The sequence below is a fragment of the Coenobita brevimanus genome, chromosome 105 (assembly GCF_032717465.1).
Source record: "Coenobita brevimanus isolate Jiangsu-jjx chromosome 105, ASM3271746v2, whole genome shotgun sequence".
In the NCBI taxonomy this organism is placed as follows: Eukaryota; Metazoa; Arthropoda; class Malacostraca; order Decapoda; family Coenobitidae; genus Coenobita; species Coenobita brevimanus.
The window spans coordinates 26,746,577-26,774,377 of record NC_137058.1 but is presented as its reverse complement, the minus strand read 5'-3'; the positions used below and the strand labels follow the sequence as shown (position 1 = coordinate 26,774,377).

The following is a 27,801-nucleotide window of genomic DNA, read 5'->3' as shown; positions in this document are numbered from 1 at the left end:
TCTGCAACAACTTTCCCTTTCATACATTAAATCAAAGAGATCGTTTGTTGGTTCCAATGGAAAAGAAAATCCTGCTGACTACCTTTGTTTTTATTAAGCCAACATACACCCATACCCCAATTTCCAATGCATCGATAACTGACTACTTGCTAGGATGAACAAAAGAAAAGGGGGAACATTCCCACAATCCGAACAGCCATCGATGTGCAAGTCCGAAGACTCCACCTCTCTCTGCGTTTGAAACGAGCGTGTCTGAATGGGATGTGGTGGTACACACAGCTCTCCTTGGCCTCCCTGCATCCCCTCTCTTCTCCCCCCATCCCTCCTCCATCCCCCACTGTGCTCAGCACTGCCAGGCATGTCTCCCTCTCCAGCCCCCTGCCCTCCTCCACCCCTGGCTGTCTAACTCCTTCCCTCCACCCTCCCCCACCCCAGCTTGTCTCACTAGTGTGTGTGTGTGTGTGTGTGTGTGTGTGTGTGTGTGTGTGTGTGTGTGTGTGTGTGTGTGTGTGTGTATTTACCTATTTGTATTTACCTTTCTGTAGTATACAGGAACTGAGCAATGCTCATGTTGTCCTGTCTCCATATCCACATTTATCTAGTCTACTTTTACACACATGAAAGTTTTTCGTCTGCACCACCTCTTCGTCTAAGTCGTTCCAGATACTTATGTATTTCATCAGAGAAATTACCAATATGCCGGGAATCGAACCCGGGACTCTCAGGTGAGAGCCAGGCAGCATACCACTACACCACGACCAGGTAAAAGTTAACTCACGTTGTCACAATCTTGTAACCAACGTCCCTCCGCCCCCACTGTGGGCATCAAGAGGATGAGTTAACCCCCTGGCACTCGGGCAAGTAGATGCTTTTAATCTATCCCAAACACTTACGGCAAGTCAGAATGAAGAGAGAACCTGTATTTTTTACACAGGAAAAATCATCAGAGAAATTACCAATATGCCGGGAATCGAATCCGGGACTCTCAGGTGAGAGCCAGGCAGCATACCACTACACCACGACCAGGTAAAAGTTAACTCACATTGTCACAATCTTGTAACCAACGTCCCTCCGCCCCCACTGTGGGCATCAAGAGGATGAGTTAACCCCCTGGCACTCGGGGTGCCAGGGGGTTAACTCATCCCGGGTTCGATTCCCGGCATATTGGTAATTTCTCTGATGATTTTTCTTGTGTAAAAAATACAGGTTCTCACTTCACTTATGTATTTACCTAATATACTTAATTGTGATATACAGGAAATGAGCTACGCCCGTGGGATCATGTCTCTGTTACTCAATAAATCAAATTTAGCTTTAAACTCGTTTAAGTTTTTAGACTGGACGATCTCTTTGTCCAGGTTATTCCACAGGTCTATACTTCTATAAGGAAAACTGTATTTCTTGATATCTTTCAAGCAGCTTGACTTCTTCAATTTCATTCCATGTCCTCTTGTTGCTCTGTTATCCCATACAAACAGATCTTCTCGGTCAATTTTATCTACTCCCACCATGGTCCTGAACACTGCAATCATGTCTCCACTCTTTCTCCTTTCCTCTAAGGAAGGTAAATCCAGCTTTTCCAGCCTCTCTGTGTATGACAGATCTGCCAGACTAGGGACCATCTTGGTTGCTGTTCTTTGTATTCTCTCAATCTTGTTTATATCTTTCTTTTTGTGTGGGGACCACACTACCGCCGCATATTCTAACCTGGGGCGGATCATGGCCACTATCAATTTTTTCATCATCTCCCCATCCATATAATGAAATGGTACTCTTATGTTAGTCAAGAGTTTATACGTCTCTCTGACTATCTTGTTAATGTGTTTTTCCAGTGACAAACTATCCTGGACCAGCACTCCCAAATCTTTCTCTTCTCTCGCTTTTGTGATTGATTCATTACCCATCAAATAATTCAGTGATGGCCTCGTGGTACTGTTACCCATTTCTGATACAGTATTTTACATTTCTTTGCGTTAAATTTCATTTCCCACATCCGGCTCCAATCATGTATCCTATCCAGATCCTCCTGCAGTATTTTACAATCCTTCTTAACGTCTACCTTCCTCAAGATCTTTACATCATCAGCAAACAGACTTACATAACTGTTCACCCCGTCTACCATATCATAAACGTAAATCAGGAACATTATTGGCGCCAACACCGAGCCTTGAGGGACTCAACTCCATCCAGACATCCTATCCTTTATTACTGTCCTCATTTGTCTGTCTCTCAAAAAGTCTCTTATCCATTCCAGGAGTTTCCCCTTCAGTCCTATATGCTCTAGCTTCCACATGTCTCTTATGGGGTACCTTGTCGAAGGCCTTCTCCAAGTCTAAATACACACAATCCACCCAACCGTCTCTCTCCTGTACAACGTCAATCAGTCTTGAATAAAAGCTCTTCAAGTTGGAAACACGTGACCTTCCACTTCTAAATCCAAACTGACATTCAGCCAAAATATTCATCTCTTCTAGATATTTTATCCATCTGGCTTTCAGGATTCTCTCACACAATTTTGCGACCATGCTGGTTAGAGACATTGGTCTATAATTCAGGGGTTCTTCCCTGTTTCCTCCCTTATAAATTGGTACCACATTTGCCCTCTTCCATTCTTGAGGCACTTGCCCCTCTTCCAGAGAACACACAATTGAACTGTGAATTTTATCCGCCAGTTGTTCTCTGCATTCCTTCAGTACCCAATTAGAAATTCCATCAGGTCCTGGGGCTTTCCTTACATCTTGGGTTTCCAGTAATTTATACACTTCCTGTACCTCCACTTTTATATCTTTTATCACTGGTACATTTCTAATAGATAGATAGATAGACATTTCTAATCACTCTCTCCCCTTCCACAAACTCCTTTTCATTAGTGAAAACCGATTGGAAATATTTGTTCGTTATTTCAGCTTGCACTGCTGCATCTTTATCAATGCTGGGAATGCTACTAATATAAAGTAGCGGTGCTCCCATTCCCATTACTAGCTCGAAAAAGTAGTGGCATTACTGGTTTCGCTACTTGATACAAAATGTAATGGTGCTCCCGCTCCTGCTACTTTGGATAAGAAAAAGGTACACGAAGAAAAGATTAACAAAAGCCTGTGATATAGCAATACACTATATACTGTTTTCGATAATATTAGCCAGTCTGAGTGGTTATGTTGTGTACCAGTAATGTCAGTATATACTTATATTGAAAAAAAAAAAAAAAACATCATATACATGTCTGTGTCACTTTAATGAAACTTAGAGCCGAAGGGACAGGAAGAAGCTGTTTACTGTATAATGTAAGAAATGTTCTTTTACACTGTTACCTAGTATACCTACTGAAAGTAACATATGTAAATAAAAGGCAAAAAAATGTGGCATACCTTTGATACTGTTATATAGATTTATTAAATTTTCAGTGATACCTATTTAAGATGTGTACGAAAACGAAAGTAAAAATGAGCTGGGGCTTTCTTTTAAAGGCTATTTATACATTAGCAATGTTTTTTTCCATTACTTTAAACTGGAAGTAACATGCTGTTATGAAATAATAACGTAGTGAGTAAGAATTAGTCTGAAAGAGAGAGAGTGGGAGATAGCAGGAGTTAGAGACAGGGATAGTTAGAGGTGTGTGTGTGTGTGTGTGTGTGTGTGTGTGTTTGTAGTATACAGGAATTGAGCAATGCTCGTGTTGTCCTGTCTCCATATCCACATTTATCAAGTCTACCTTTACACACATGAATGTTTTTCTCATGCACCACCTCTTTGTCTAAGTCGTTCCAAATATTTAAGAATATACCTAATTGTGATATACACGGAATGTACTATGCTCGTGGGTTTCCGTCGCTGTTTCTCAATAAGTCGAATTTAACTTTAAACTCGTTTATGTTTTTAGACTGACGATCTCTTTGTCCAGGCTATTCCATAAGATCTATACTTCTGTAAGGAAAGCTATATTTCTTGATATCCTTCAAGCAGCTTGACTTTTTCAATTTCATTCCATGTCCTCTTGTTGCTCTCTTATCCCATACAAACAGATCTTCTTTGTCAATTTTATCTACTCCCACCATGGTCCTGAACACCGCAATCATGTCTCCCCTCTTTCTCCTTTCCTCTAACGAAGGCAAATCCAGTTTTTCCAGCCTCTCTCTGTATGACAGGTCTGTCAGACTGGGGACCATCTTGGTTGCTGTTCTTTGTATTCTCTCAATCTTGTTTATATCTTTCTTTTTGTGTGGGGACCACACTACCGCTGCATATTCTAACCTGGGGCGGATCATGGCCACTATCAATTTTTTCATCATTTCCTCATCCATATAATGAAATGCTACTCTTATGTTAGTCAAGAGCTTATAAGTCTCTCCAACTATCTTGTTAATGTGCTTTTCTGGTGACAAACTATCTTGGACCAGCACTCCCAAATCTTTCTCTTCTCTCCTTTTTGTGATTAATTCATTACCCAAAAATAATTCAGTGATGGTCTCCTGGTACTTTTACCCATTTCCAATATTTTACATTTCTTTACATTAAATTTCATTTCCCACGTCCGGCTCCAATTGTGTAACCTATCCAAATCCTCCTGCAGTATTTTACAATCCTCCTCAACCTCTATCTTCCTCAAGATCTTTACATCATCAGCAAACAGACTCGCATAACTGTTCACTCCATCTACCATATCATTTACATAAATCAGGAACATTACTGGCGCCAACACTGAGCCTTGAGGGACTCCACTTGTTACTTCCCTCCATCCAGACATCTTTTCCTTTATTACTGTCCTCATTTGTCTGTCTCTCAAAAAGTCTCTCATCCATTCCAGAAGTTTCCCCTTTAGGTCCTCCTATATATTCTAGTTTCCACATTAGTCTCTTATGAGGTACCTTGTCAAAGGCCTTCTCTAAGTCTAAGTACACACAATCCACCCAACCATCTCTCTCCTGTACCACATCAATCGCTCTTGAGTAAAAGCTCAACAAGTTTGAAACACATGACCTTCCACTTCTGAATCCAAACTGACATTCAGCCAAAATATTCATCTCTTCCAGATATTTTATCCATCTGTCTTTCAGGATTCTCTCACACAATTTTGCGACCATGCTGGTTAGAGACACTGGTCTATAATTCAGGGTTCTTCCCTGTTTCCTCCCTTGTAAATTGGTACCACATTTGCCCTCTTCCATTCTTTTGGCACTTTCCCCTCTTCCAGTGAGCATACAATTAAGCTGTGAATTTTATCCGCCAGTTGTTCTCTGCATTCCTTCAGTACCCAATTAGAAATTCCATCAGGTCCTGGGGCTTTCCTTACATCTTGAGTTTCCAGTAATTTATACACTTCCTGCACCTCCACTTTTATATCTTTCATCACCGGAACATTTCTAATCACTCCCTCCCCTTCCACAAGCTCCTTTTCTTTAGTGAAAACTGACTGGAAACGTTTGTTCATTATTTCTGCTTGCATTGCCGCATCATTAAGGACCTCTCCATCTACTTTCAGCTTGGTGATTCCTTCCTTTTGTTTCAGTTTGCCATTAACAAATCTATAAAACAGTTTGGGTTCATCCTTGCATTTGTCAATTATACCTTTTTCAAAATTCCTTTCTTCTTCCCTACGTATTCTTGTGTATTCGTTTCTTGTTCTTTTATATTCTTCCTTTGTTCTGTCGTTACCTCTCTTTCTCCAATTGTTCCACGCCTTATCTCTCTCTTTTTTGGCTATCATACACCTTCTATTAAACCACTCCTTTTTCCTGTTTTCTTTCCCTCTTACTCTTGGTACAAATTTTTCCACTCCTAAATTATAGAGGTCTAGAAAGATATCCCACTTCCTCTGTATCTCTCTTGTTTCTCTGAATTTTCTCCAATCCGCATTTTCCAAAAAGTTTCTCAATCCTGTAAAATTCGCTTTGCCAAAGTTGTATCTTCCCTGTCTATGAAGCTCGTCTCTTGGCTCGACGTTTCCTATTAACATCTGGAACTCAATGACCACATGATCACTTTTTCCCAAAGGACAGAGATATTCCAATGATTCTATTACATCAGGTTCTTTGGTGAACAGTAAATCTAACCTTGCTGGTGTGTCCTCACCTCGAAACCGTGTCTCTTCTTTGACCCACTGCGTCATCACATTATTCATTATTATATTTAATAACATAGTACCCCACGAATCCTCGCCGCCTCCCGAGTACCATTCCTCCCAGTTCACCTCTTTACAATTAAAGTCACCCACCAAAATTATATTATTGCTTTTCTCAATTATTTTTTGCAAGTAGCTAGCCATATCTGACAACATCTCATGGTATTCGTCATCCTTCCATGCTCTCGTCTTTGGGGGAACATACACTACCGCCATATCTCTCTTAACATTCTCTCCAGTTTCTAATTTCATATATATCACTTCAGCCCTGCCTTCTCCCATTTCCACAGTATCTACATTTATGTTGTTCTTCACTGCTATCATTACTCCTCCTCCCTTTTTTTCTTTTCTGTCTTTTCTCCACAGTTTGTATTTACCATCTCCCAAATGAACATCAATATCTTCTCTTAATTTGGTCTCTACAAAGCACATGACATCAGGTTCATGTTCTCTCAAGAAATCATTAATTTCGATCCTTGTCGATATGAAACCATCAACATTAGTATATATCACCTTCAAATTATTTTTGACATTATTAATACCCTCTTCTCTCCTACTCTCTGTCCGTACCACTTCCTCAACTTCTGATCTTTCACAACCATCCCCCTAATTTCCTTCACTTCTATTTCCTTAAATACCATTTCCTTACTTTCATATCCAATACTCTCCAAAAAAAAGTATTACGTTCTTCCTCTGTCCTCTTATCATTTTTTTCCTTTACTTCTTCCTTTAATGATTTTAAAGCTTCTCTTTCTTCTTCATTCAGATCTTTTCTTATTATAATATTTTCCATCCCCGCCTCTTTGCTTAATTTCCAGGTCACTTTAAGTATCTCATTTATTACACTTTCTGATGTAAACTTGACTCTCATTGGTCTTGTTTCCCCTTTCTTATAAGGCCCTATCCTCCTTACTTCCTCAATTTCTTTTACCCACTTGTCTCCTTCGGGGTCAATCTTGCCTAATATTCCTCTCACCATGTTCGTGTCTCTCTCGAGTCTTGCGAACCTAACCTTTTCTTCCTCTTCCCTGTTTCCAAATACTATCACACATCTGTTCCTTTCTACAGTTTCTCTCACTATTTTCTCTTTTTTCTTCAGTATTTTCACTACATTTTCTTCCATTTCTTTCTTGTTCATTTCCCTTTCTTCCTGGATGATCTCTCTTAAGCTGACCACTTCTTTCTGTTCTTCCTCTACGTGTGCCCACTTTGCCTTGTGTTCTTCTAGTACATTACTCACCTTCTCCGTTTTATTAGTACTCTCTTCCAGTTTCCTCCTCAGTTCAACATTTTCCCTCTTCAAATTCTTAATCTCTTCATTGGCTGTTTCGTTGGACTGGATTAGACTCTGTATGGTGGTTTCCGTATTTCCTGACACATCCTTTATCACTAGATTCTCTACTTTTTTTTCGAGTTCACTAATCCTCATAATTAATGTTTTCACTAGGTCCATGACATTAGTATTAGCATCAAATCCTTGAAATTCCATTCCCTCATTGTTTACATTTTCGGCCATCTTTAACGTACCGATCAAGTACCTAAACAGCTGTTACCAATAAGCCACAAACATTCATGTATACTATTGCCAACAAATCTTTACATTTTTGGTAGTTTACCAACTTTCATTATTTTAAATTTAAAGAAAGACCCTAGGAGACAGGACAGACAAAATTCCTGAAACTACTCAAGGTCAGGAGCGATGCCTGGGACGTGTGTGGCCTACATCTAGCTGACATCCTTATTTATCTTTACTTAATTTAAATGATCAATAATTAACTAGCAAATTCCTGTCTAATTATTGCACATTACTAATTATTAATAATCAACTACTGATGTAATGTAGAACAAACATCATTAATGGACAGAATTGACGAAAGTATTATTTTTTGTCATTAATAAGTACAACCAAACCATCAGCATATCTGTATGTACTCACCGACTCCGGACCTGTATTCGTTGCGTGCGTAGCGAAGAGCGCTGTAACGCTTGAGTACAGCCAAAAAGTAGCGGCACTCTCCATTCCACTACTGGCTAAAAAATGTAATGGCATTACCACCATCACTATTAACCCTCTCAGGCACAGTCACGTGATTCGCGTTCCATGTGGTTTGTTACAAGGAAGCACAGTCATACGAATCAAGTTCCTAAGCTGACGAAACTCCGTCAAAAGAAAAGTTTTCGGCCAATTTGCGTCAAATTTTGATGTGTTCTAGTGTGTGCATCTCTTTTCCGAGGTAAGCATTTGGCAACACTATGACTGCTCTGATGAGACAATGCGTAGCAGAAATATCTCAGTATCTCACGACCAGCCGGGCAGGAGAGTAGCGCAGCTGTCAGCGTCCCTTTAAATCCCTGCCATTTTCCCCCTCCCACCCAAGGCAGAAGCCATTATTGAAATATTGTGATTGTAGAGTGTTTTTTACTATAATGTGAAGTGATTGTGTTTATGGAACATAGATATATTATCTGTTAATCATTGGGGCCCATTATCAGCCATTAAGCCTACAGGGAGGAGTGTGGTTCGTTGTAACGGGGTTTCCACTCTGCTTCACCCTGCCCGTAAATGATGTGAGTAATTTACCTTTATATAGTGAAGCCAATACATATATTTGCGAAACATATAGTGCCTGGATTGGTGAAATAACTGACCTACCATAGCAGACATTATGCACACCATAGAGATATGCAACAGGCGCTAAGGAAACAGGCGGTCACGAACGCCCTAGAGTCGGGAATGATAGAGGAGGTTGGGATGGAATCATGTGATAGTGTTTTATATTGCGTATGGTTTAGTGTGAAATATACATATAATATAGTGCAGCGAGTGTTCACAGAGAAATATTTCATGCACTGACTGATTTAGCTAAAACATAGCGCAAGTGTCAGAGACAAGATATATGCCACAGCCACATATGCATACGTATGTCGTGCAGCGAGTGTTCGTGGAGAAATCTATTGTGTGGATCACATGTGTTTTAGGCAAATGTATCGCAAGGAGAGAAGAAAATACGCCACACACACACACACACACACACACACACACACACACACACACACACACACACACACACACACACACACACACACGTCCCAGCCATCGCTCCTAACCTTGAGTAGTTTCAGGAATTTTGTCTGTCCTGTCTCCTAGGGTCTTTCTTTAAATTTAAAATAATGAAAGTTAGTAGACTACCAAAAATGTAAAGATTTGTTGGCTATAGTATACATGAATGTTGGTGGTTTATTCGGTAACAGCTGTTTTGGTACTTTACCGGTACATTAAACATGGCCAAAAATGTAAACAGTGAGGGAATGGAATTTCAAGGATTTGATGCTAATACCAATGTCATGGACCTGGTGAAAACAATAATTATGAGGATTAGTGAACTCGAAAAGAAAGTAGAGAATCTAGTGATAAAGGATGTGTCAGTAAATACGGAAACCACCATACAGAGTCTGATCCAGTCCAATGAAACAGCGAATGAAGAGATTAGAAATTTGAAGCGGGAAAATGTTGAATTGAGGAGGAAACTAGAAGAGAGTACTAATAAAACGGAGAAGGTGAGTAATGTATTAGAAGAACATAAGGCAAAGTGGGCACACGTAGAAGAAGAACAGAAAGAAGTGGTCAGCTTAAGAGAGATCTTCCAGGAAGAAAGGGAAATGAACAAGAAAGAAATGGAAGAAAATGTAGTGAAAATACTGAAGAAAAAAGAGAAAATAGTGAGAGAAACTGTAGAAAGGAACAGATGTGTGGGAGTATTTGGAAACAGGGAAGAGGAAGAAAAGGTTAGGTTCGTAAGACTCGAGAGAGACACGAACATGATGAGAGGAATATTAGGCAAGATTGACCCCGAAGGAGACAAGTGGGTAAAAGAAATTGAGGAAGTAAGGAGGATAGGGCCTTATAAGAAAGGGGAAACAAGACCAATGAGAGTCAAGTTTACATCAGAAAGTGTAATAAATGAGATACTTAAAGTGACCTGGAAATTAAGCAAAGAGGCGGGGATGGAAAATATTATAATAAGAAAAGATCTGAATGAAGAAGAAAGAGAAGTTTTAAAATCATTAAAGGAAGAAGTAAAGGAAAATAATGATAAGAGGACAGAGGAAGAACGTAATACTTTTTTTTGGAAAGTATTGGATATGAAAGTAAGGAAATGGTATTTAAGGAAATAGAAGTGAAGGAAACTAAGGGGGATGGTTGTGAAAGATCAGAAGTTGAGGAAGTGGTACGGACAGAGAGTAGGAGAGAAGAGGGTATTAAAAAAGTCAAAAATAATTTGAAGGTGATATACTGTATACTGATGTTGATGGTTTCATATCGACAAGGATCGAAATTAATGATTTCTTGAGAGAACATGAACCTGATGTCATGTGCTTTGTAGAGACCAAATTAAGAGAAGATATTGATGTTCATTTGGGAGATGGTAAATACAAACTGTGGAGAAAAGACAGAAAAGAAAAAAAGGGAGGAGGAGTGATGATAGCAGTGAAGAACAACATAAATGTAGATACTGTGGAAATGGGAGAAGGCAGGGCTGAAGTGATATATATGAAATTAGAAACTGGAGAGAATGTTAAGAGAGATATGGCGGTAGTGTATGCTCCCCCAAAGACGAGAGCATGGAAGGATGACGAATACCATGAGATGTTGTCAGATATGGCTAGCTATTTGCAAAAAATAATTGAGAAAAGCAATAATATAATTTTGGTGGGTGACTTTAATTGTAAAGAGGTGAACTGGGAGGAATGGTACTCGGGAGGCGGCGAGGATTCGTGGAGCACTATGTTATTAAATATAATAATGAATAATGTCTTGACGCAATGGGTCAAAGAAGAGACACAGTTTCGAGGTGAGGACACACCAGCAAGGTTAGATTTACTGTTCACCAAAGAACCCGATGTAATAGAATCATTGGAATATCACTGTCCTTTGGGAAAAAGTGATCACCTGGTCATTGAGTTCCAGATGTTAATAGGAAACGTCGAGCCAAGAGACGAGCTTCTTAGACAGGGAAGATAAAACTTTGGGAAAGCAAATTTTACAGGATTGAGAAACTTTTCTGAAAATGCGGATTGGAGAAAATTCAGAGAAATAAGAGAGATACAGAGGAAGTGGGATATCATTTTGGACCTCTATAATTTGGGAGTGGAAAAATTTGTACCAAGAGTAAGAGGGAAAGAAAACAGGAAAAAGGAGTGGTTTAACAGAAGGTGTATGATAGCAAAAAAAGAGAGAGATAAGGCGTGGAACAATTGGAGAAAGAGAGGTAACGACAGAACAAAGGAAGAATATAAAAGAACGAGAAATGAATACACAAGAATACGTAGAGAAGAAGAAAGGAATTTTGAAAAAGGTACAATCGACAAATGCAAGGATGAACCCAAACTGTTTTATAGATTTGTTAATGGCAAACTGAAACAAAAGGAAGGAATTACCAAACTGAAAGTAGAAGGAGAGGTCTTTAAGGATGCGGCAATGCAAGCAGAAATAATGAACAAACGTTTCAAGTCAGTTTTCACTAAAGAAAAGGAGCTTGTGGAAGGGGAGGGAGTGATTAGAAATGTTCCGGTGATGAAAGATATAAAAGTGGAGGTACAGGAAGTGTATAAATTACTGGAAACTCAAGATGTAAGGAAAGCCCCAGGACCTGATGGAATTTCTAATTGGGTACTGAAGGAATGCAGAGAACAACTGGCGGATAAAATTCACAGTTTAATCGTATGCTCACTGGAAGAGGGGAAAGTGCCAAAAGAATGGAACAGGGCAAATGTGGTACCAATTTACAAGGGAGGAAACAGGGAAGAACCCCTGAATTATAGACCAGTGTCTCTAACCAGCGTGGTCGCAAAATTGTGTGAGAGAATCCTGAAAGACAGATGGATAAAATATCTAGAAGAGATGAATATTTTGGCTGAATGTCAGTTTGGATTCAGAAGTGGAAGGTCATGTGTTTCTAACTTGTTGAGCTTTTACTCAAGAGTGATTGATGTGGTACAGGAGAGAGATGGTTGGGTGGATTGTGTGTACTTAGACTTAGAGAAGGCCTTTGATAAGGTACCTCATAAGAGACTAATGTGGAAACTAGAATATATAGGAGGACTAAAGGGGAAACTTCTGGAATGGATGAGAGACTTTTTGAGAGACAGACACATGAGGACAGTAATAAAGGAAAAGATGTCTGGATGGAGGGAAGTAACAAGTGGAGTCCCTCAAGGCTCAGTGTTGGCGCCAGTAATGTTCCTGATTTACGTAAATGATATGGTAGATGGAGTGAACAGTTATGCAAGTCTGTTTGCTGATGATGTAAAGATCTTGAGGAAGATAGAGGTTGAGGAGGATTGTAAAATACTGCAGGAGGATTTGGATAGGATACACAATTGGAGCCGGATGTGGGAAATGAAATTTAATGTAAAGAAATGTAAAATATTGGAAATGGGTAAAAGTACCAGGAGACCATCACTGAATTATTTTTGGGGTAATGAATTAATCACAAAAAGGAGAGAAGAGAAAGATTTGGGAGTGCTGGTCCAAGATAGTTTGTCACCAGAAAAGCACATTAACAAGATAGTTGGAGAGACTTATAAGCTCTTGACTAACATAAGAGTAGCATTTCATTATATGGATGAGGAAATGATGAAAAAATTGATAGTGGCCATGATCCGCCCCAGGTTAGAATATGCAGCGGTAGTGTGGTTCCCACACAAAAAGAAAGATATAAATAAGATTGAGAGAATACAAAGAACAGCAACCAAGATGGTCCCCAGTCTGACAGACCTGTCATACAGAGAGAGGCTTGAAAAACTGGATTTGCTTTCGTTAGAGGAAAGGAGAAAGAGGGGAGACATCATTGCGGTGTTCAGGACCATGGTGGGAGTAGATAAAATTGACAAAGAAGATCTGTTTTTATGAGATAAGAGAGCAACAAGAGGACACGGAATGAAATTGAAAAAGTCAAGCTGCTTGAAGGATATCAAGAAATATAGCTTTCCCTACAGAAGTATAGACTTATGGAATAGCCTGGACAAAGAGATCGTCCAGTCTAAAAACTTAAACGAGTTTAAAGCTAAATTCGACTTATTGAGAAACAGCGACGGAAACCCACGAGGATAGTACATTCCACGTATATCACAATTAGGTATATTAGGTAAATCCTTAAATATTTGGAACGACATAGACAAAGAGGTGGTGCATGAGAAAAACATTCATGTGTGTAAAGGTAGACTTGATAAATGTGGATATGGAGACAGGACAACACGAGCATTGCTCAATTCCTGTATACTACAAATAGGTAAATACACACACACACACACACACACACAACTCCTCATCTTCAAGCTACTGCCAGCATCTCAACACCTCTGGAGGAAGTGAGCTATCTGTATTTTGTTGATTTGTATATTGACCTATTTCTATAGTTCAATATTTTTTACACAAATAAGTAATGTTTTTTACATACACACACATGAGATGGATGAAAGTTCAGCTTCAGTATCAGAACCTAGCAAAAAGACTAGTGATCATGTCGAGTTTCTGAGAGCACTATCAAAAACCTTATGATATTTTACGTGTATACTTTGAGTAAAGAAAAATAAATAAAATGTAACGAGCGAAAATATGTAGTCGTGGGTGAGGCAGGGAAAGAATGTTTTTTATCTCGTGTGCGGGTGAGAAGTAGTATTCTGCGTTTGTTGTCCAATTCCTCTAAAAATATTGGACGTATTGATTTCCTGTAAAAACCATGATAAAGAGCAGTAAATTCTGTGTATGTTCATTTGCAGAATATAAGCCTTTGGGAGCATTTTTTGTAGGAAAAGGCAGGGGAACAGATTATGTTTTTTTTTTTCTTCGCATGAGGTAAGAGTCAAAAGCGCTTCAAGGAATAATCTCACTTGGTCGGCCAATTACTTGAAAACTATTGGACATATCGATTTCCTGTAAGAACCATGATAAAGAGCAGTAAATTCTACGTATGTACAAGACATAACAATGTAATATCTATGATAAAAATTCGTTGTTGAGTAGGCGGGAATATTGCGTATGCTGTGCACTCATCGTGAAAGTGACGCACGGATGTGAGTTCCCAGTCGTTTTTGGCAATTTACTTGAAAACTATGAGGCGTATCGAAACTATCTTTGCTTATTAGAAAGCTCGTGAAAGTCTGCATAATATTGTGCAATAAAAACATAAGGTGTGCCAAATAAGTTCTGAATGAGAGCTCATTGAATTTTTTCAAAAATGGCTTTCAGTTTTTGGCTATTTTCTCGAAAACTACAAATCGTATCACAACTGGACTTGTCTCTTTAGAAAGCTGATGAAATTCTCTATCAAAACATCAAATAACATTTTCCTGTATGATGGAAAGTATTTGAATGGTGATGTTGGGAAGTGAAATTGACGTAGCGAATTGTTTATTCACTGCCGCCTAATGTTGTTTTATTCGTGTTTTCGTGTTTTTTTGTGGTGCGTATCAACTAGAACAATAAGATGATATAGGTTTCATGGCAGTATATAGATGTTTGGGTGGTGAAAATAAGGTGAGAATACGTGTTATTTGCCACGCGCGGGCAGCCAGGCTGGGCGGCCTCGCAGAAAAAATTGTGCACCGGGAAACTTACCGAAACTTATCGTGCGCTAGAGGGTTAAAATAGTAGCGGCGATACATAGCACCGCTACTGATAGCGGCGCTATTCCCAGCCTTGATCTTTATAGACCTCTCCTACTTTCAGTTTGGTGATTCCTTCCTTTTGTTTCAGTTTGCCATTAACAAATCTATAAAACAGTTTGGATTCATCCTTGCATTTGTCTATTATACCATTTTCAAAATTCCTTTCTTCTTGTATATTGATTTCTAGTTCTTTTATACTCTTCCTTTGTTCTGTTGTTACCTCTCTTTCTCCAGTTGTTCCACACTTTATCTCTCTCCTTTTTTGCAGTCATACACCTTCTATTAAACCACTCCTTTTTCCTGTTTTTTTCCCCCTTACTCTTAGTACAATTTTTTCTGCTCCCAAATTATAGAGGTCTAGAAAGGTATCCCACTTCCTCTGTATCTCTCTTGTTTCTCTGAATTTTCTTCAATCTGCATTTTTGAAAAGTTTTCTCAGTCCTGTAAAATATGCTTTTCCAAAGTTGTATCTTCCCTGCCTTTAAAGCTCGTCTCTTGGCTTGATGTTCCCTATTATCATCTGGAACTCAGTGACCACATGATCACATTTTCCTATAGGACAGAAGTATTTCAGAGATTCTATTACATCGGGTTCTTTGGCAAACAGTAAGTCTAATCTTGCTGGTGTGTCCTCACCTCCCATGTCTCTTCTTTGACCCATTGCATCATCACATTGTTCATTGTTATATTTAAGAATTTAGTGCCCGACAAATCTTCGCTGCCTCCTGAGTCCCATTCCTCCCAGTTCACCTCTTTACAGTTAAAGTCACCCACCATATCTGACAACATCTGGTATTCATCATCATTCCATGCTCTCGTCTTAGGAGGAACATACGCTACCACCATATCTCTCATGCCATTCTCTCCAGTTTCTAATTTCATATCACTTCAGCCCTGCCTTCTCCCATTTCTACAGTATCTACATTTATATTGTTCTTCACTGCTATCATCACTCCTCCTCCCGTTTTTTCTTTCCCGTCTCTTCTCCACAGTTTGTATTTACCATCTCCCATATGAACATCAGTATCTTCTCTTAACTTGGTCTCTACAAAGCACATGACATCAGGTTCATGTACCCTCAAGAAATCGTTAATTTCAAGCCATGCCGATATTAAACCATCAACATTAGTATATAACACCTTCAGGTTATTTTTTATGTTTTTTATACCCTCTTCTCTCCTTCTCTCCATCTGTATCACTTCCCCAATTTCTGATCTACAACCCTCCAATAACTTCTTTTTTTTTTTTTTTTTTGATTCATAGCCATCCCCTTTAGTTTCCTTCACTTCTAGTTCCTCACATACCACTTCCTTACATTCATATCCATCACTTTCCAAAAGAAAGTTTTACATTCTTCCTCTGTTCTTTTTTAATTTTTTTCCTTGTTCCTTCAAAGATTTTAAAACTTCTCTTCTTCATTCAGATCTTTTCTTACTATAATATTATTATCCATCCCTGCCTGTGTGTGTGTGTGTGTGTGTGTGTGTGTGTGTGTGTGTGTGTGTGTGTGTGTGTGTGTGTGTGTGTGAGAGAGAGAGAGAGAGTCATTGAGTGTGAGTCAGTGAATGAGTGAGAGAGAGAGTCAGTGAGAGTGAGTGAGACTGGGTTGGGGGGGGGAGGTAGTAAGGCACTTTGACTTTCTTGTCTCCCTCCCCATCCCCCTGCCCTCCCCCACCCCCGGCTTGTCTCCCTCCCTGTCCCCTGGCGTGTCTCCCTCCCCGTCCCCTGGCTTGTCTCCCTCCCCGTCCCCTGGCTTGTCTCCCTCCCCGTCTCCCCAACCTCCTCCACCCCTGCTTGTCTCCCTCCTTGTCCCCCCATTCTTCCCCACCCCCACTTGTCTCCCTCCCCCACTCGAGCTTATCTCCCACCCGTCCTTCCACTGTCCCCCACCCCTGTTTGTCTCCTTCCCCATTTCCCCACCCTTTCCCACCCATGCTTGTCTCCCTCCTCGTTCCCCGCCTTCCCCCCCCCCCCATTGCTTGGTGCACTGCCAGCTGCCTGCCTGTCAGTTGCCCTGAAGCATCTCGCATAACATGTCCCACCCACCTCGCCTTCCTGCATGTGATGTTTGCTGTCTCTTTTTTTTTTTTTTAGCAGTAGTAGTGTTTATGAGTGTTTCTGTGTCAATCTCTGTTGATTGAGTGAGGTATATGAGAGTTTGGGTATTGGCTTGGAATGCATTTCTGGCTTTTCTTCAGTATCTTATGGGGAAAATTGCTTCGACATCTGACATACTCGCTGACCAAACTTTCCCGCTGGTACACAACTCTGACAGAAATCAGGATATAGGTGTACTGAGTTATTTCCATTGTTGCACAAACATTTTTGAACAAGGGGTATCCACTATTTCACTTAGGTCATTGTAGGGTTATATCAGTCCTTTCTGTTTATACATACATTATCACACAAATAATGCAAACTTACATAAAAACAATAGAGAATGGAGAATAGAGAATGGAGAATGAAAGACTGACTAAGAGGGTGTATGTAGGTGAGGTGGAGGGAGGGAGAGGGAGGGGTAGACCGAGGATGAGGTGGAGGGATGGAGTTGAGAGGTATATGAGGGAGGGGGGGGTGAGTTGGGGGGAGGGGAGTCAAATGGTGGGTGACAGAGTGACTTGGAGGCGTTTTGTCTGCGGCCACCCTTTGCGGGATTAGGGCATTGGGCTATAGATAGATAGATAGATAGACATAAAAACAAAATCATAATATTGTAAATATTCCTCGGTGAGTGTTGCCATCAACATGTATGATCATTTATTTGTTGGAGCAAGTACTTATTGTTTATTTATAATGATTAATGAATACAAACTGTTATCGTGTTTAACAGAAGAACAGATTAAATATATTCTTTGTGTTTTTGATGAACAGCTGAGTATTTTATTCCTACGAACACGAAGAAAGCACTGTATTTAGAAACAACAAATATTATTGATCATCTGGCATCTGTTGTGATGACATCATCGGCATCCAATCAGCAGCCGTGAATCAAATACACCCTATTTGCCCCATACATCTCAGGTGCACAGGTCAGTCAAACAGGATATAATGCATTCTGGTGAAGGACAAATGCTCACATAATTCAGTATTCCATTATGCTTCACTCTTAAGGCATGGCCATCACTTTCCTCCCAGAAGCAGTAGTCTGAGGTTGTCATCTGGGGATGAGAAATATCAGGCGGCAAAGGGAAAGAAGAAGATGTGAAATTTTAGTCTAGCTCTTGTGACTGTATCCAAGTACTGTACCTGAAGGATGAGATTAAGATTCATGATGGGGACTATTGTTGTCAGTTTGTTGTGGTCGGTTATGGCTATTTTTCTTAAGACTTTTACGGTTTGTCTTCTTCCCAGTGGTGGAAAAGTAGGTTGTTGGGCCTGCTTTTTTTTTTTTTTTTTTTTTTTTTTTTTTTTTAAGAAAATAAAAGTGTGAGAGAAAAAAAGTCATCAGTTAGACTGTATAATGTTCTGTATTTCTCAAATTGGATTTTTATGTATAGGATGCAAGTTTTTATAGTACAGTAATTAATCCATGAACAGGCATATAGTTATATATATATATATATATATATATATATATATATATGTTTAGCTAAAATTACTGCTTAGTTTTCCAGGATCAGAAGAAATTAATTTTGGTGTAGAAAATTATCTTTTAAGAATGTGTAAGCCTTTTTTTCCCTCCTTAATGAAAAGTAGTGATCATTTTGTACTGGGCTATCTATTTTTCTCCAAATGTTATGCAGATAGTTTTATTTTGTAAATTTTCTTCACTGGATAACAGAATTGATATGTTATCTTTATGGAATTTTTTTAGGCCAATGAATATACTGTATATGTGAATGACAGACACAAAGCATCACTCAAATCTTTGTTTATACTGATTTGCCTAGCAATTCCTTTTATTGTTTTCATGTGCACTCCTGGTTTGCTGTATATTGGAGAACCAGTGTTTGTGTGGCCAACAGTATGGAGCATTTTCCATAGGGTTACATTTTAACAGGAAAACGTTTTATCCAAATATTTTGGGATCCCTTTTTTGTAAAATTTTTATTATATACTGTAAGTACATTGAAGAGGCTTTAGGTTGTTGGTTGTTTGCTGCATGCAGGTGACTTAACCAGGGTGAAGCTAAATTATTTATTATTATTATTATTATTATTATTATTATTATTATTATTACTGCTACTACATTATCAGATTTTGAGTGATTTGGTCAGTATGTAAACATGATTATGCACCATGCATTTGACTAGAAACATTGATATCGTACCACATAAAGACTTTTCATTTTTCACCTTAGCTTGGCCCATATTTTTGTTCTTTTGCAGCACATTTTGTGTAGCTCAGTGGCAGAAAAAGACATTGCTACAGCTCTACGTCCTTTTCACAGCTCTCCTTTGTGACTAGCAGTGTATTCTAGAGTTAATCAAAAGCTATAACTCAGCATTTAAGATGGAGAGATGGCAATTTTTGGCCAAGTTAGAGTAAAAAGTGTCTAGTCATGCCCTAAGAAAAGAATCAAAAGACAAGTAAAGCTTCCCTTGGTTAGAGCTTTGTGGGTGTCATGTAAGGGATGTTGATGATGATGTTTGTGTGTGTGTATTTTGGTGTGCTTTTGAGGTTGTTGGGACAAAACAGTTGCATATGTTAACTGTGCTTCCTTCACCTTAACTTGGCCCAGACTTTCATCCTTCTGCAGCTATTTCACATTCCTCAGTGGTAGAAAAAGACAGTACTACGGCTCTGTACCCTTTCCTTATTGCTTCTTTGTGACTAGCACCATACTTTTCTTTTAATGTCTTGTTACAACTCAGCACTCAGGATGGAGAGATGGCATTTTTAGGCCAAGTTAAAGTGAAAAGAGTATAACTGGTGGTGGTTTGTGAGGGGATTGGTGTTGACATTGCTGCTTCAGGCTCGGTGGCGCCGAAAGTGTCGTTCGCCACTCCAAGGTGGAGGAGTGTCGGCACTGGACCCCTGGGCCCCCCGACGCGAGGATTCCAAGGGGTCTGATCCTGAATCATGGGGGGACTTCCGATCACTGACAGAAGCCCCCATCGCTAGGCTAGAATCACTGGACGAAATGGAGTCTTTGTCTGTGAGTGCCCCTTGAGTAATATTACCACTCGCTCCCCCCCCCCTGCCCCCCCATCACTGCTACCCAAAGTGCTATTGTGCTGCCTATATAATACTTCATGTTACCCTCAGCGTCCTGTTGTTGCTTTTCTTAACACCATTGGTTTGTTCCCCATGTTTTACTCACCATCCTCACGTGCCACCTAAATTACCACCACCACCACCATTGTGGTTGCCTCTCACTTTACCACTATTACTTTCACCCTCCCCAGCACCCCCCCTTTGACACACACACACACACACACACACACACACACACACACACACACACAATGTCGACAGCAGATGAGCCCTGTGTTGATCGTGGTGAAATAACGCTAAACCAGCAGCGAAAAAGAGGCCTGCCTATTGTAATTATGTGAACTGAATACGTGAGTGGTGCTCCTGTCTGAATTCAATGAAAAAAAGCTGGAGGAATCGGTCAAATAGGAGAACAACACAGTGGCGATTTAAATGTTTAAACATACCATTCTGCATCATGGCAGAAGGAAATAATTCATTGTCTACATCCAGTGAAAGGAAATTCATGGGATTTTCCAATGAAGACTGGAGCAACGGGAGCATTAAATTAAACCTAACAAGAATAGCAGGTGTGGAGAAAGTGGCAGAGAGAAATGCCCAGGAATTACAACTTGTATGGGCAGTAATTAGAGAGTTATAGAAACAGGCCTCAGAACAGGAGAGGGAGATTAAGGTGTTGAAAAATGAGTTAGCTTCTACATACACAGTGCAGACCAAGAGAAAGTGGTAACAGTTAAAAGCAAGCAATGAATCACCCCTAAATGAAATAAAACAGCTCAAAAGAGAAAATAAAAGGCTGGAAAAAGAAGGGGACTGGATGAAAAGTAAACTTGATGAGTATGAATAATAAACAAGGATGCATGATGAGCACATCAGGGGAAATCAAGGAAGAGAACAAGGGGTGGAAGGAAATTCAGGAGGAAGGAAAAATAAATCTGAATGAGATTTAGAACAGCAGAGGAAGGAAAACCAGGAAAAGGTGGAGAAGGAAGTGGTTAAGGTAGACAGTCTCTAATCAGAGATGTAGCAGAGAAGAAAAAATGTGTGATAATTTCAGGATTGAAAGAAAAATCTATGCAAATAAGATCAGAAAGGGAAAGAGAAGACCTGAGAAGGGCTAAAGAGATAATATCAGTAGTTCTGGAGGGTGACAACGGAGCTCAAGAAGAGACTGGAGTGGTGTTTAGACTGGGAAGATATAAGGAGGGAGAGCTAAAATAAGGAGCTAGTCATGGAAGCTAAGGAAAAAAATGACCAGACAATGGAGGAAGAGAAGACAGAGTTCTGTTGGAGAGTTATGGATCAGAAATTGAGGAAGTGGTACTGACAGAGAGAAGAAGGGAGAAGGATGGAATAAAAAACAACTTTAAAAGATTGAAAGTGGCATCTGCTAATGTAGATGGCTTAACCTCAGCTAGGCTAGAAAAGCGGTGATTTCTTGAGGGTAAATGAGCCAGATATTACTGGTTTGTGCTTTGTAGAGACCAAGTTAAGAGAGGATATTAATATCCAAGTGGGAGATGGCAAATATAAACTGTGGAGAAGAGATAGAAAAGAAAAAACGGGAGGAGGAGTGATGATAGCAGTGAAGAACAGCATAAATATAGATAATGTGGAACTGAGAGAAGGTAGGGCAGAAGTGATAAATATGAAATTAGAAACCAGAGGGAAAGGCAGGAGAGACATCACAGTAGCATATTTCCTCCCAAAGACAAGGACATGGAATGAGTCTGAATGCCACATGTTGTGAGACATAGTTAGACACCTACAGAAAGTAACTGAGAAAAGCAACAGTATAAATCCTGGTGGGTGATATTAATTGTAAAGAGGTGAACTGGGGGGAATGGGACTCAGGAGGTAGTGAAGATTCTTGGGACAGTATACTGTTAAATATAGCAGTGAATAATGTTATGACTCAGTGGGTCAGAAAAGAGACAAGATTTAGAGGTGAAGACACACCAGCATGACTAGATTTAATTCTAACCAAAGAACCTGACATAATTGAATCTCTGAAATAACTGTGTCCTATAGGAAAAAGTGATTATGTGGTAACTGGGTTCCAAATGATAGAAAGGAATGTGGCACCAAGAGATGAGCTATACAGGCATGAAAGATACAGCTTTGGGAAAGTAAACTTTATAGGATTGAGGAAATTTTCGAAGAAGCGGATTGTCGAGAATTTAGAGAAACGAGAGACGCAGAAGCAATGGGATATTTTTCTAGGCTTTTACAACTTGGGTGTGGAAAACTATATCAAGAGTAAGTGAGAGAGAGAACTGGAATAAGGATTGGTTCAACAGAAGGTGTATGAGAACAAAAAGAGAAAGGGATGTGACATGGAACAAATGGAGAAAGAGAGGTAACAATAGAACAAAGGAAAAACAACAGAAGTAGAAATGAATATACAAGAATCCGCAGAGAGGAAGAAAGAAACTTTGAAAGAGGTAAACTGTAATTGACAAATGTAAGGAGGAACCTAAATTGTTTTATTGGTTTGTCAGTTGCATATTGAAACACAGGGAAAGAATCAATAAGCTGAAAATAGAAGGAAAGGTCTACAAAGATGCAGTAATGCAAGCTGAAATAATGAACAAAAGTTTCCAGTTGGTTTTCACAGGGGAAAGTGATTTTGTGGAGGGGAAGGGAGTGGCTAGAAAAGTGGGAGTGTAGGAAGTGTATAAATTACTGGAAACTCAAGGTATAAGGAAGGCCCCAGGGCCTGACAGAATCTCTATTGGATACTAAAGGAATGCAGAGAACAACTGGCAGATAAGATTCATTGTTTAATTGTGTGTTCTTTGTAAGAAGGGAAAGTGCCTCAGGAATGGAAGAGGGCCAGTGTGGTACCAGTTTACAAAGGAGGGAATAAGGAAGAACCACTGATGAGCATGGTCACAAAATTGTGCAAGAGAATATTGAAAGACAGGTGGACAAAATATCTGGAGGAGGTGGAAATATTGGCAGAAGTCAGTTTGGATTCAGAAGCGGAAGGTCATGTGTCTTTAATTTGCTTAGCTTCTGCTCAAGGGTGATTGATGTGCCACAGGAGGGAGATAGTTGGGTGTATTGTGTGTACTTAGATCTGAAGAAAGCTTTTAACAAGATACCCCATAAGCACCTATGTGGAAATAGGAGCAGATAGAAGGACTGAAGGGAAACCTCTTGGAGTGGATTGAGAGACTTCATGAGAGACAGACAGATGAGGACAGTAAGAAAGGATAAGATGTCAGGGTGGAGGGAAGTAACAAGAAGAATTCCTCAGGGCTTGGTGCTGGTGCCAATAAACAATATGGTGGATGGAATGAACAGTTATGCAAGTCTGTTTGCAGACGAACCAAAGATCATGAGGAGAACAAAGTTGAAGAGGATTGTAAAATGCTGCAGGAAGATCTGGACAGGATGTGCAATTGAAACCAGGTATGGGAAATGAAATTCAGTGCAAAAAAATACAAGATATTGGAAATGGGTAAAAGTACTGAGAGGCCAGCATTGAAACACTTGACAGGAAAGGAACCAGTCTCAAAAGCAAGAGAAGAAAAGGATGTGGGTGTGTGGTGCAGGATAATTTGCCACCTGGAAAACACACTAACAAGATTGTCAGAGATACACATAAGCTCTTGGCAAACATAAGAGTGGTATTTCAATACATGGATGAGGAGATTATGAAAAAATTGATTTTGGCGCAGCAGTAGTGTGATCCCCACATGAAAGATGTAAACAAGATTAAGATAATACAGTGAGCAACAACCAAGATGATTCCCTGCCTGGCAGATCTGTTGTATAAGGAAAGACTAGAAGAGCTGGGTCTGCTTCTTAGAAGAAAGAAGAGAGAGGGGTGACATGATTGCAGTGTTCAGGGCCATGATTGGAGTTGACATAATTAACAGAGAATTTATTTTTGGATGGGACTGGGGAGCAACAGGAGGAAATGGAAAGAAATTGAAAGAGCCAAGTTGCTTGAAAGATATCAAGAAATACAGTTTTCCATACAGATGCATTGACCTGTGGAATAGTCTGGACAAAGAGATCGTCCAGTCCAAAATCTTAATGAGTTTAAAGTAATGTTTGACTGATTGAGAGACAGAGATGGGATCCCACTAGTGTAGCTCATTTCCTGTATATCACAACTAGGTAAACACACACACACACACACACACACACACAGCTTCCTTCATGTGCTTGTTTTGCCGCTAACACCACCACACACAGTTTCTAAATTTTGCATGAACTGATTCACATTGCTGACTGACATTATATGTGTTGCATTGTTCAGTACTGAAAATAGTCATTGCAAGCAAACAAGTTGACAGCCTAACAGAAGTATGCTAAAGCCAGACTTGGATAATAAAAATAATTACTGATTTGGTACATTAAATTAACTCTCCATCGATAGCTGATTTATTAGTAGTACAGTAAATATTATGGCTGAATTGTGATAAAATATCTTGACATGTTTATCAAATGATTGAGTAAATACAGATTTAATTTGTACACTCATTTACACAAAACTTTTTGAAGAACATAAATAGCATACATATGACTTGAATATTCTACATTTATACATGGTCAGTGTTTTAAAATTGAAACTTTTTTATTTTAGGAAAGTGAAATGAGTCTACCCGGCTGTACATTTTCACTTAGTTATGTATATACAGTTCTGTAAAGTGCTTTTCATGAAGTCATTAGTGCTACTTTTATGCACATAATGAAAACGTATATTTGTATGATCAATGTGAGAGAAATTAGTTGCCGGAAGGCTGTAAAGGAATATGGTCGTACATACTGCACAGTGTTGCCTGTAAGTAGCACCCCAATACAAATTCACCTGAAAACATTTTGTGATAAGCTCTGTCTGCTGGTGTGGGTGTAGTTGTGACAGTGGGAGTAGGAATTAAAAAAATAATGCAGGTTAGACATTGTTAACACTAATTGAGGCGTCCTCACAACATACAAGAAATCTTCATGTGGAGTGGAACAGGAATGTTACAGTATACTGTATATGGGTCACCCTGTATTTTTTTTTATTTTTATTGGGACCTAGCAGAAATAGATCAACATTTCGTTGAGATTTTTGTTGTTGTTGTTGTTGTTCATGTGGCCGTAGGCTTCTCTGAATTTGAACCTTGTGGACTGCAGGTTGAGTTTGCCTTGGTAGTCCACCAACCTCTTTTCTGAAGGGATAGGGAGGGAGTTTAGGGATATTTGTATAGTATAATAAGGCATTAGAGCCACCTGATTTTACTGGTGTTGTCATATGAAGGCATCCCTCTCCAGCACTGCACTAAGGGATTGACGGGATTAATCATCTTTCATACATCCTTGTAGTACTCAGCAAGCGCAGCCGAGATGCTCATAATTAGTATACCATGACTTGATGGTGCTGATGATGTATGATAAAGACCTGGGACAAAATTTATAGGTGTAACACTGATATCTTGTGTGATTGATTCTGTTAGATATAATTCTGCTAAGGTTTAAATCTTCTTGGTTATATAATGCACACAGTTATAAGATGCCTGCATGTATAACCAATCATTAATCTTGGAGGCAGGGGGGAAATATATACATAAATATTATATAGTTATATATACAGGCATACCCTGACATCCAGGGATGTTGTGTGCTGGTGGGAGTGTTCGGACGGCGAGTTGGTGGATATTGAAGCTATTTTCCCCAAAAGATACCGAAGAAAAGCCAGAGATGCATTCCAGGCCCAAACCCACACTCTCATATACTATACCAGTCAATAGAAACAGACACAGAAACACCATAGGTAATGTTATTATCTTCATAAACAATACTGTTGCTATAAAATGGGACATCAGACATCACATATACAGGAAGGTATGGAGGTGCGGTGCTGAGATCCGTTCAGACACAGCAAGAGTAGACGAGTGCGGGCCAGGCAGGCAGCTCGCTAGCGGGTGTGGGGAGGGCAGGGGGATGGGGAGGGAGACATGCCTGGCAGTGCTGACTCAATGTACCAGTTGGCCAGGCAACTTTGACCATTTGGTAAGGAGGTGGATGGCCATTTTTGTTCAACTGGTGGGTTAGGATCTGTTACCAGCACATGGCTTGAGAGGGCAGCCAAAGAACTTTGATTGTTTGGTGAGGGGGCGGACGGCCATTTTTGCATAGTTGGTGGGTTAGGGTCTGTTACCAGCATGCAGCTGGAGAGGCCAGCAGGAAGACTTTGACTGTTCGGTGAGGAGGTGGATAGCCATTTTTGCTCAGTTTATAAAGCATTGATAAAGCAATAAAATTAAACAATAAAAACAATTTGGTGCATGTCATAGGCTAGGGTGGGACAGGAGGTTTCATAGGTAGAGGGGTGCAACAGTCACTTATTTTCGTAAAGTTCTGCACTTATTTACTTCTCTTTACAATCAGTTAAACTAAAATGTAACACATGGAATATAGTGAACTAAAATGTAACACTTGAAATATAAAAAATTCCACCTGCAGGGTCAACTTATCGAGGTTTTACTGTATATTACATACAGGCATACCCCTGTTTAATGATGCAATTGGTTAAGTAAAAACCCATCGCAAGGCGGGGTATCATACTCAGGGTGAATTTAACATGTAAAGTATAGGGATGTGCCTTGGGTTTCCCCTCAGCCAATTCCTAAACTTCCCAATGCATTATGAATAAAAGAAAAAAAAACTTAAAGCCAGTCTAAATGGCCTAACAGCTGTAAAAGAAGCTAACCTAAGCCTAAAACCAGTGCCCACCTCACTTGTACCCAGTCAAGGTCACTGGAGAATGCAATATTCGACTTGTATTCAGACTGGGTAGAGATGAAGCAGCATTGTATGCAATCTCATGATCAGACAGTCTCAGGGCAGTTAAATAAACATCTCTTATGCATAATAATATTGTAATGTATGAATGATACAGAATCGTCCAAGGTGCGAATTGTTGTGACGGAGAATTTTTGATGTTTTGATGGGGAATTCTTTTGATGGGGAATTCTTTTGACGGGGAATGTGATCGATGGTGCAATCGGAATAGCCTTTTCAGTGGCTCCTCTTTATGTGGTTTTTGTAACTGTTCTGGTTGTTGAGCTCTGTATTTTCTTCTCTCTTATTTTTCAACATTTATTTTAAAAATTCCTTTATATTTTCAAAGCTCTCTCCCTTGAACAGCCTGAATGAAAACACATGATTTATCGATCGATGATGCGATCAGGATAGCCTTTTCAACGGCCCCTCTTTATGTCGTTTTAGTAATTGTTCTGGTAGCCAAGCTCTTTATTCTCCTTTCTCTTAATTTCCATCATTTATTTAGAAATTCCTTTGTATTATCAAAGCATTTTTTTTTTAACAGCCCGAATGTAAACACATGATTTATTGACATCACAGTTTTCATCAGTGCATGAAATTTTTGGTAAGTTTTCATAATTATTAATAGTTATTTAAAATTGTTATTATGTAGTCCATGATATGTTAGATGACAGTTCAATGGTCAGACATGAAATATTCTTTGTTGCGTTTCCTAGTTGTCCACACTGTTTTGTACCTCATCTGAAGGGTGAGAATCTGTACCTCAAATAACATTGTCCACTCCACCTATGACTAAATCACATTAATGTGAGTCTAAAAATCAACCTCAACAGGAAATCTAAGTCTAAAATATCATCAAAATTGGTAAAAAAGAATCAAAGCCCATCGCAAACTGGGGGTAGGTGTACAAAAGGCACAGGAGGATGGTATTTCTACCCCCATCACTATTCCAGGGTATAACATCAAGGGGTATCATAACTCAAGGTTTTCCTGTATATATACAGTATATATATATATATATATAGATAGATAGATATATAGGTATAGATAGATATAGATTTATGCACAGT

General features: G+C 39.5%; 1 protein-coding gene across 1 annotated transcript in view; it reads left to right on the top strand.

The window, feature by feature from the left end:
- Nucleotides 1–27,801, top strand: part of sei (potassium voltage-gated channel seizure) — a 362,440-nt gene that overhangs the window by 292,346 nt on the left and 42,293 nt on the right. Inside the window, exon 23 of the mRNA XM_080285287.1 lies at nucleotides 19,704–19,886. Coding sequence (XP_080141413.1) covers nucleotides 19,704–19,886 — 183 coding nt within the window. The remainder of the gene's footprint in view (nucleotides 1–19,703; nucleotides 19,887–27,801) is intronic.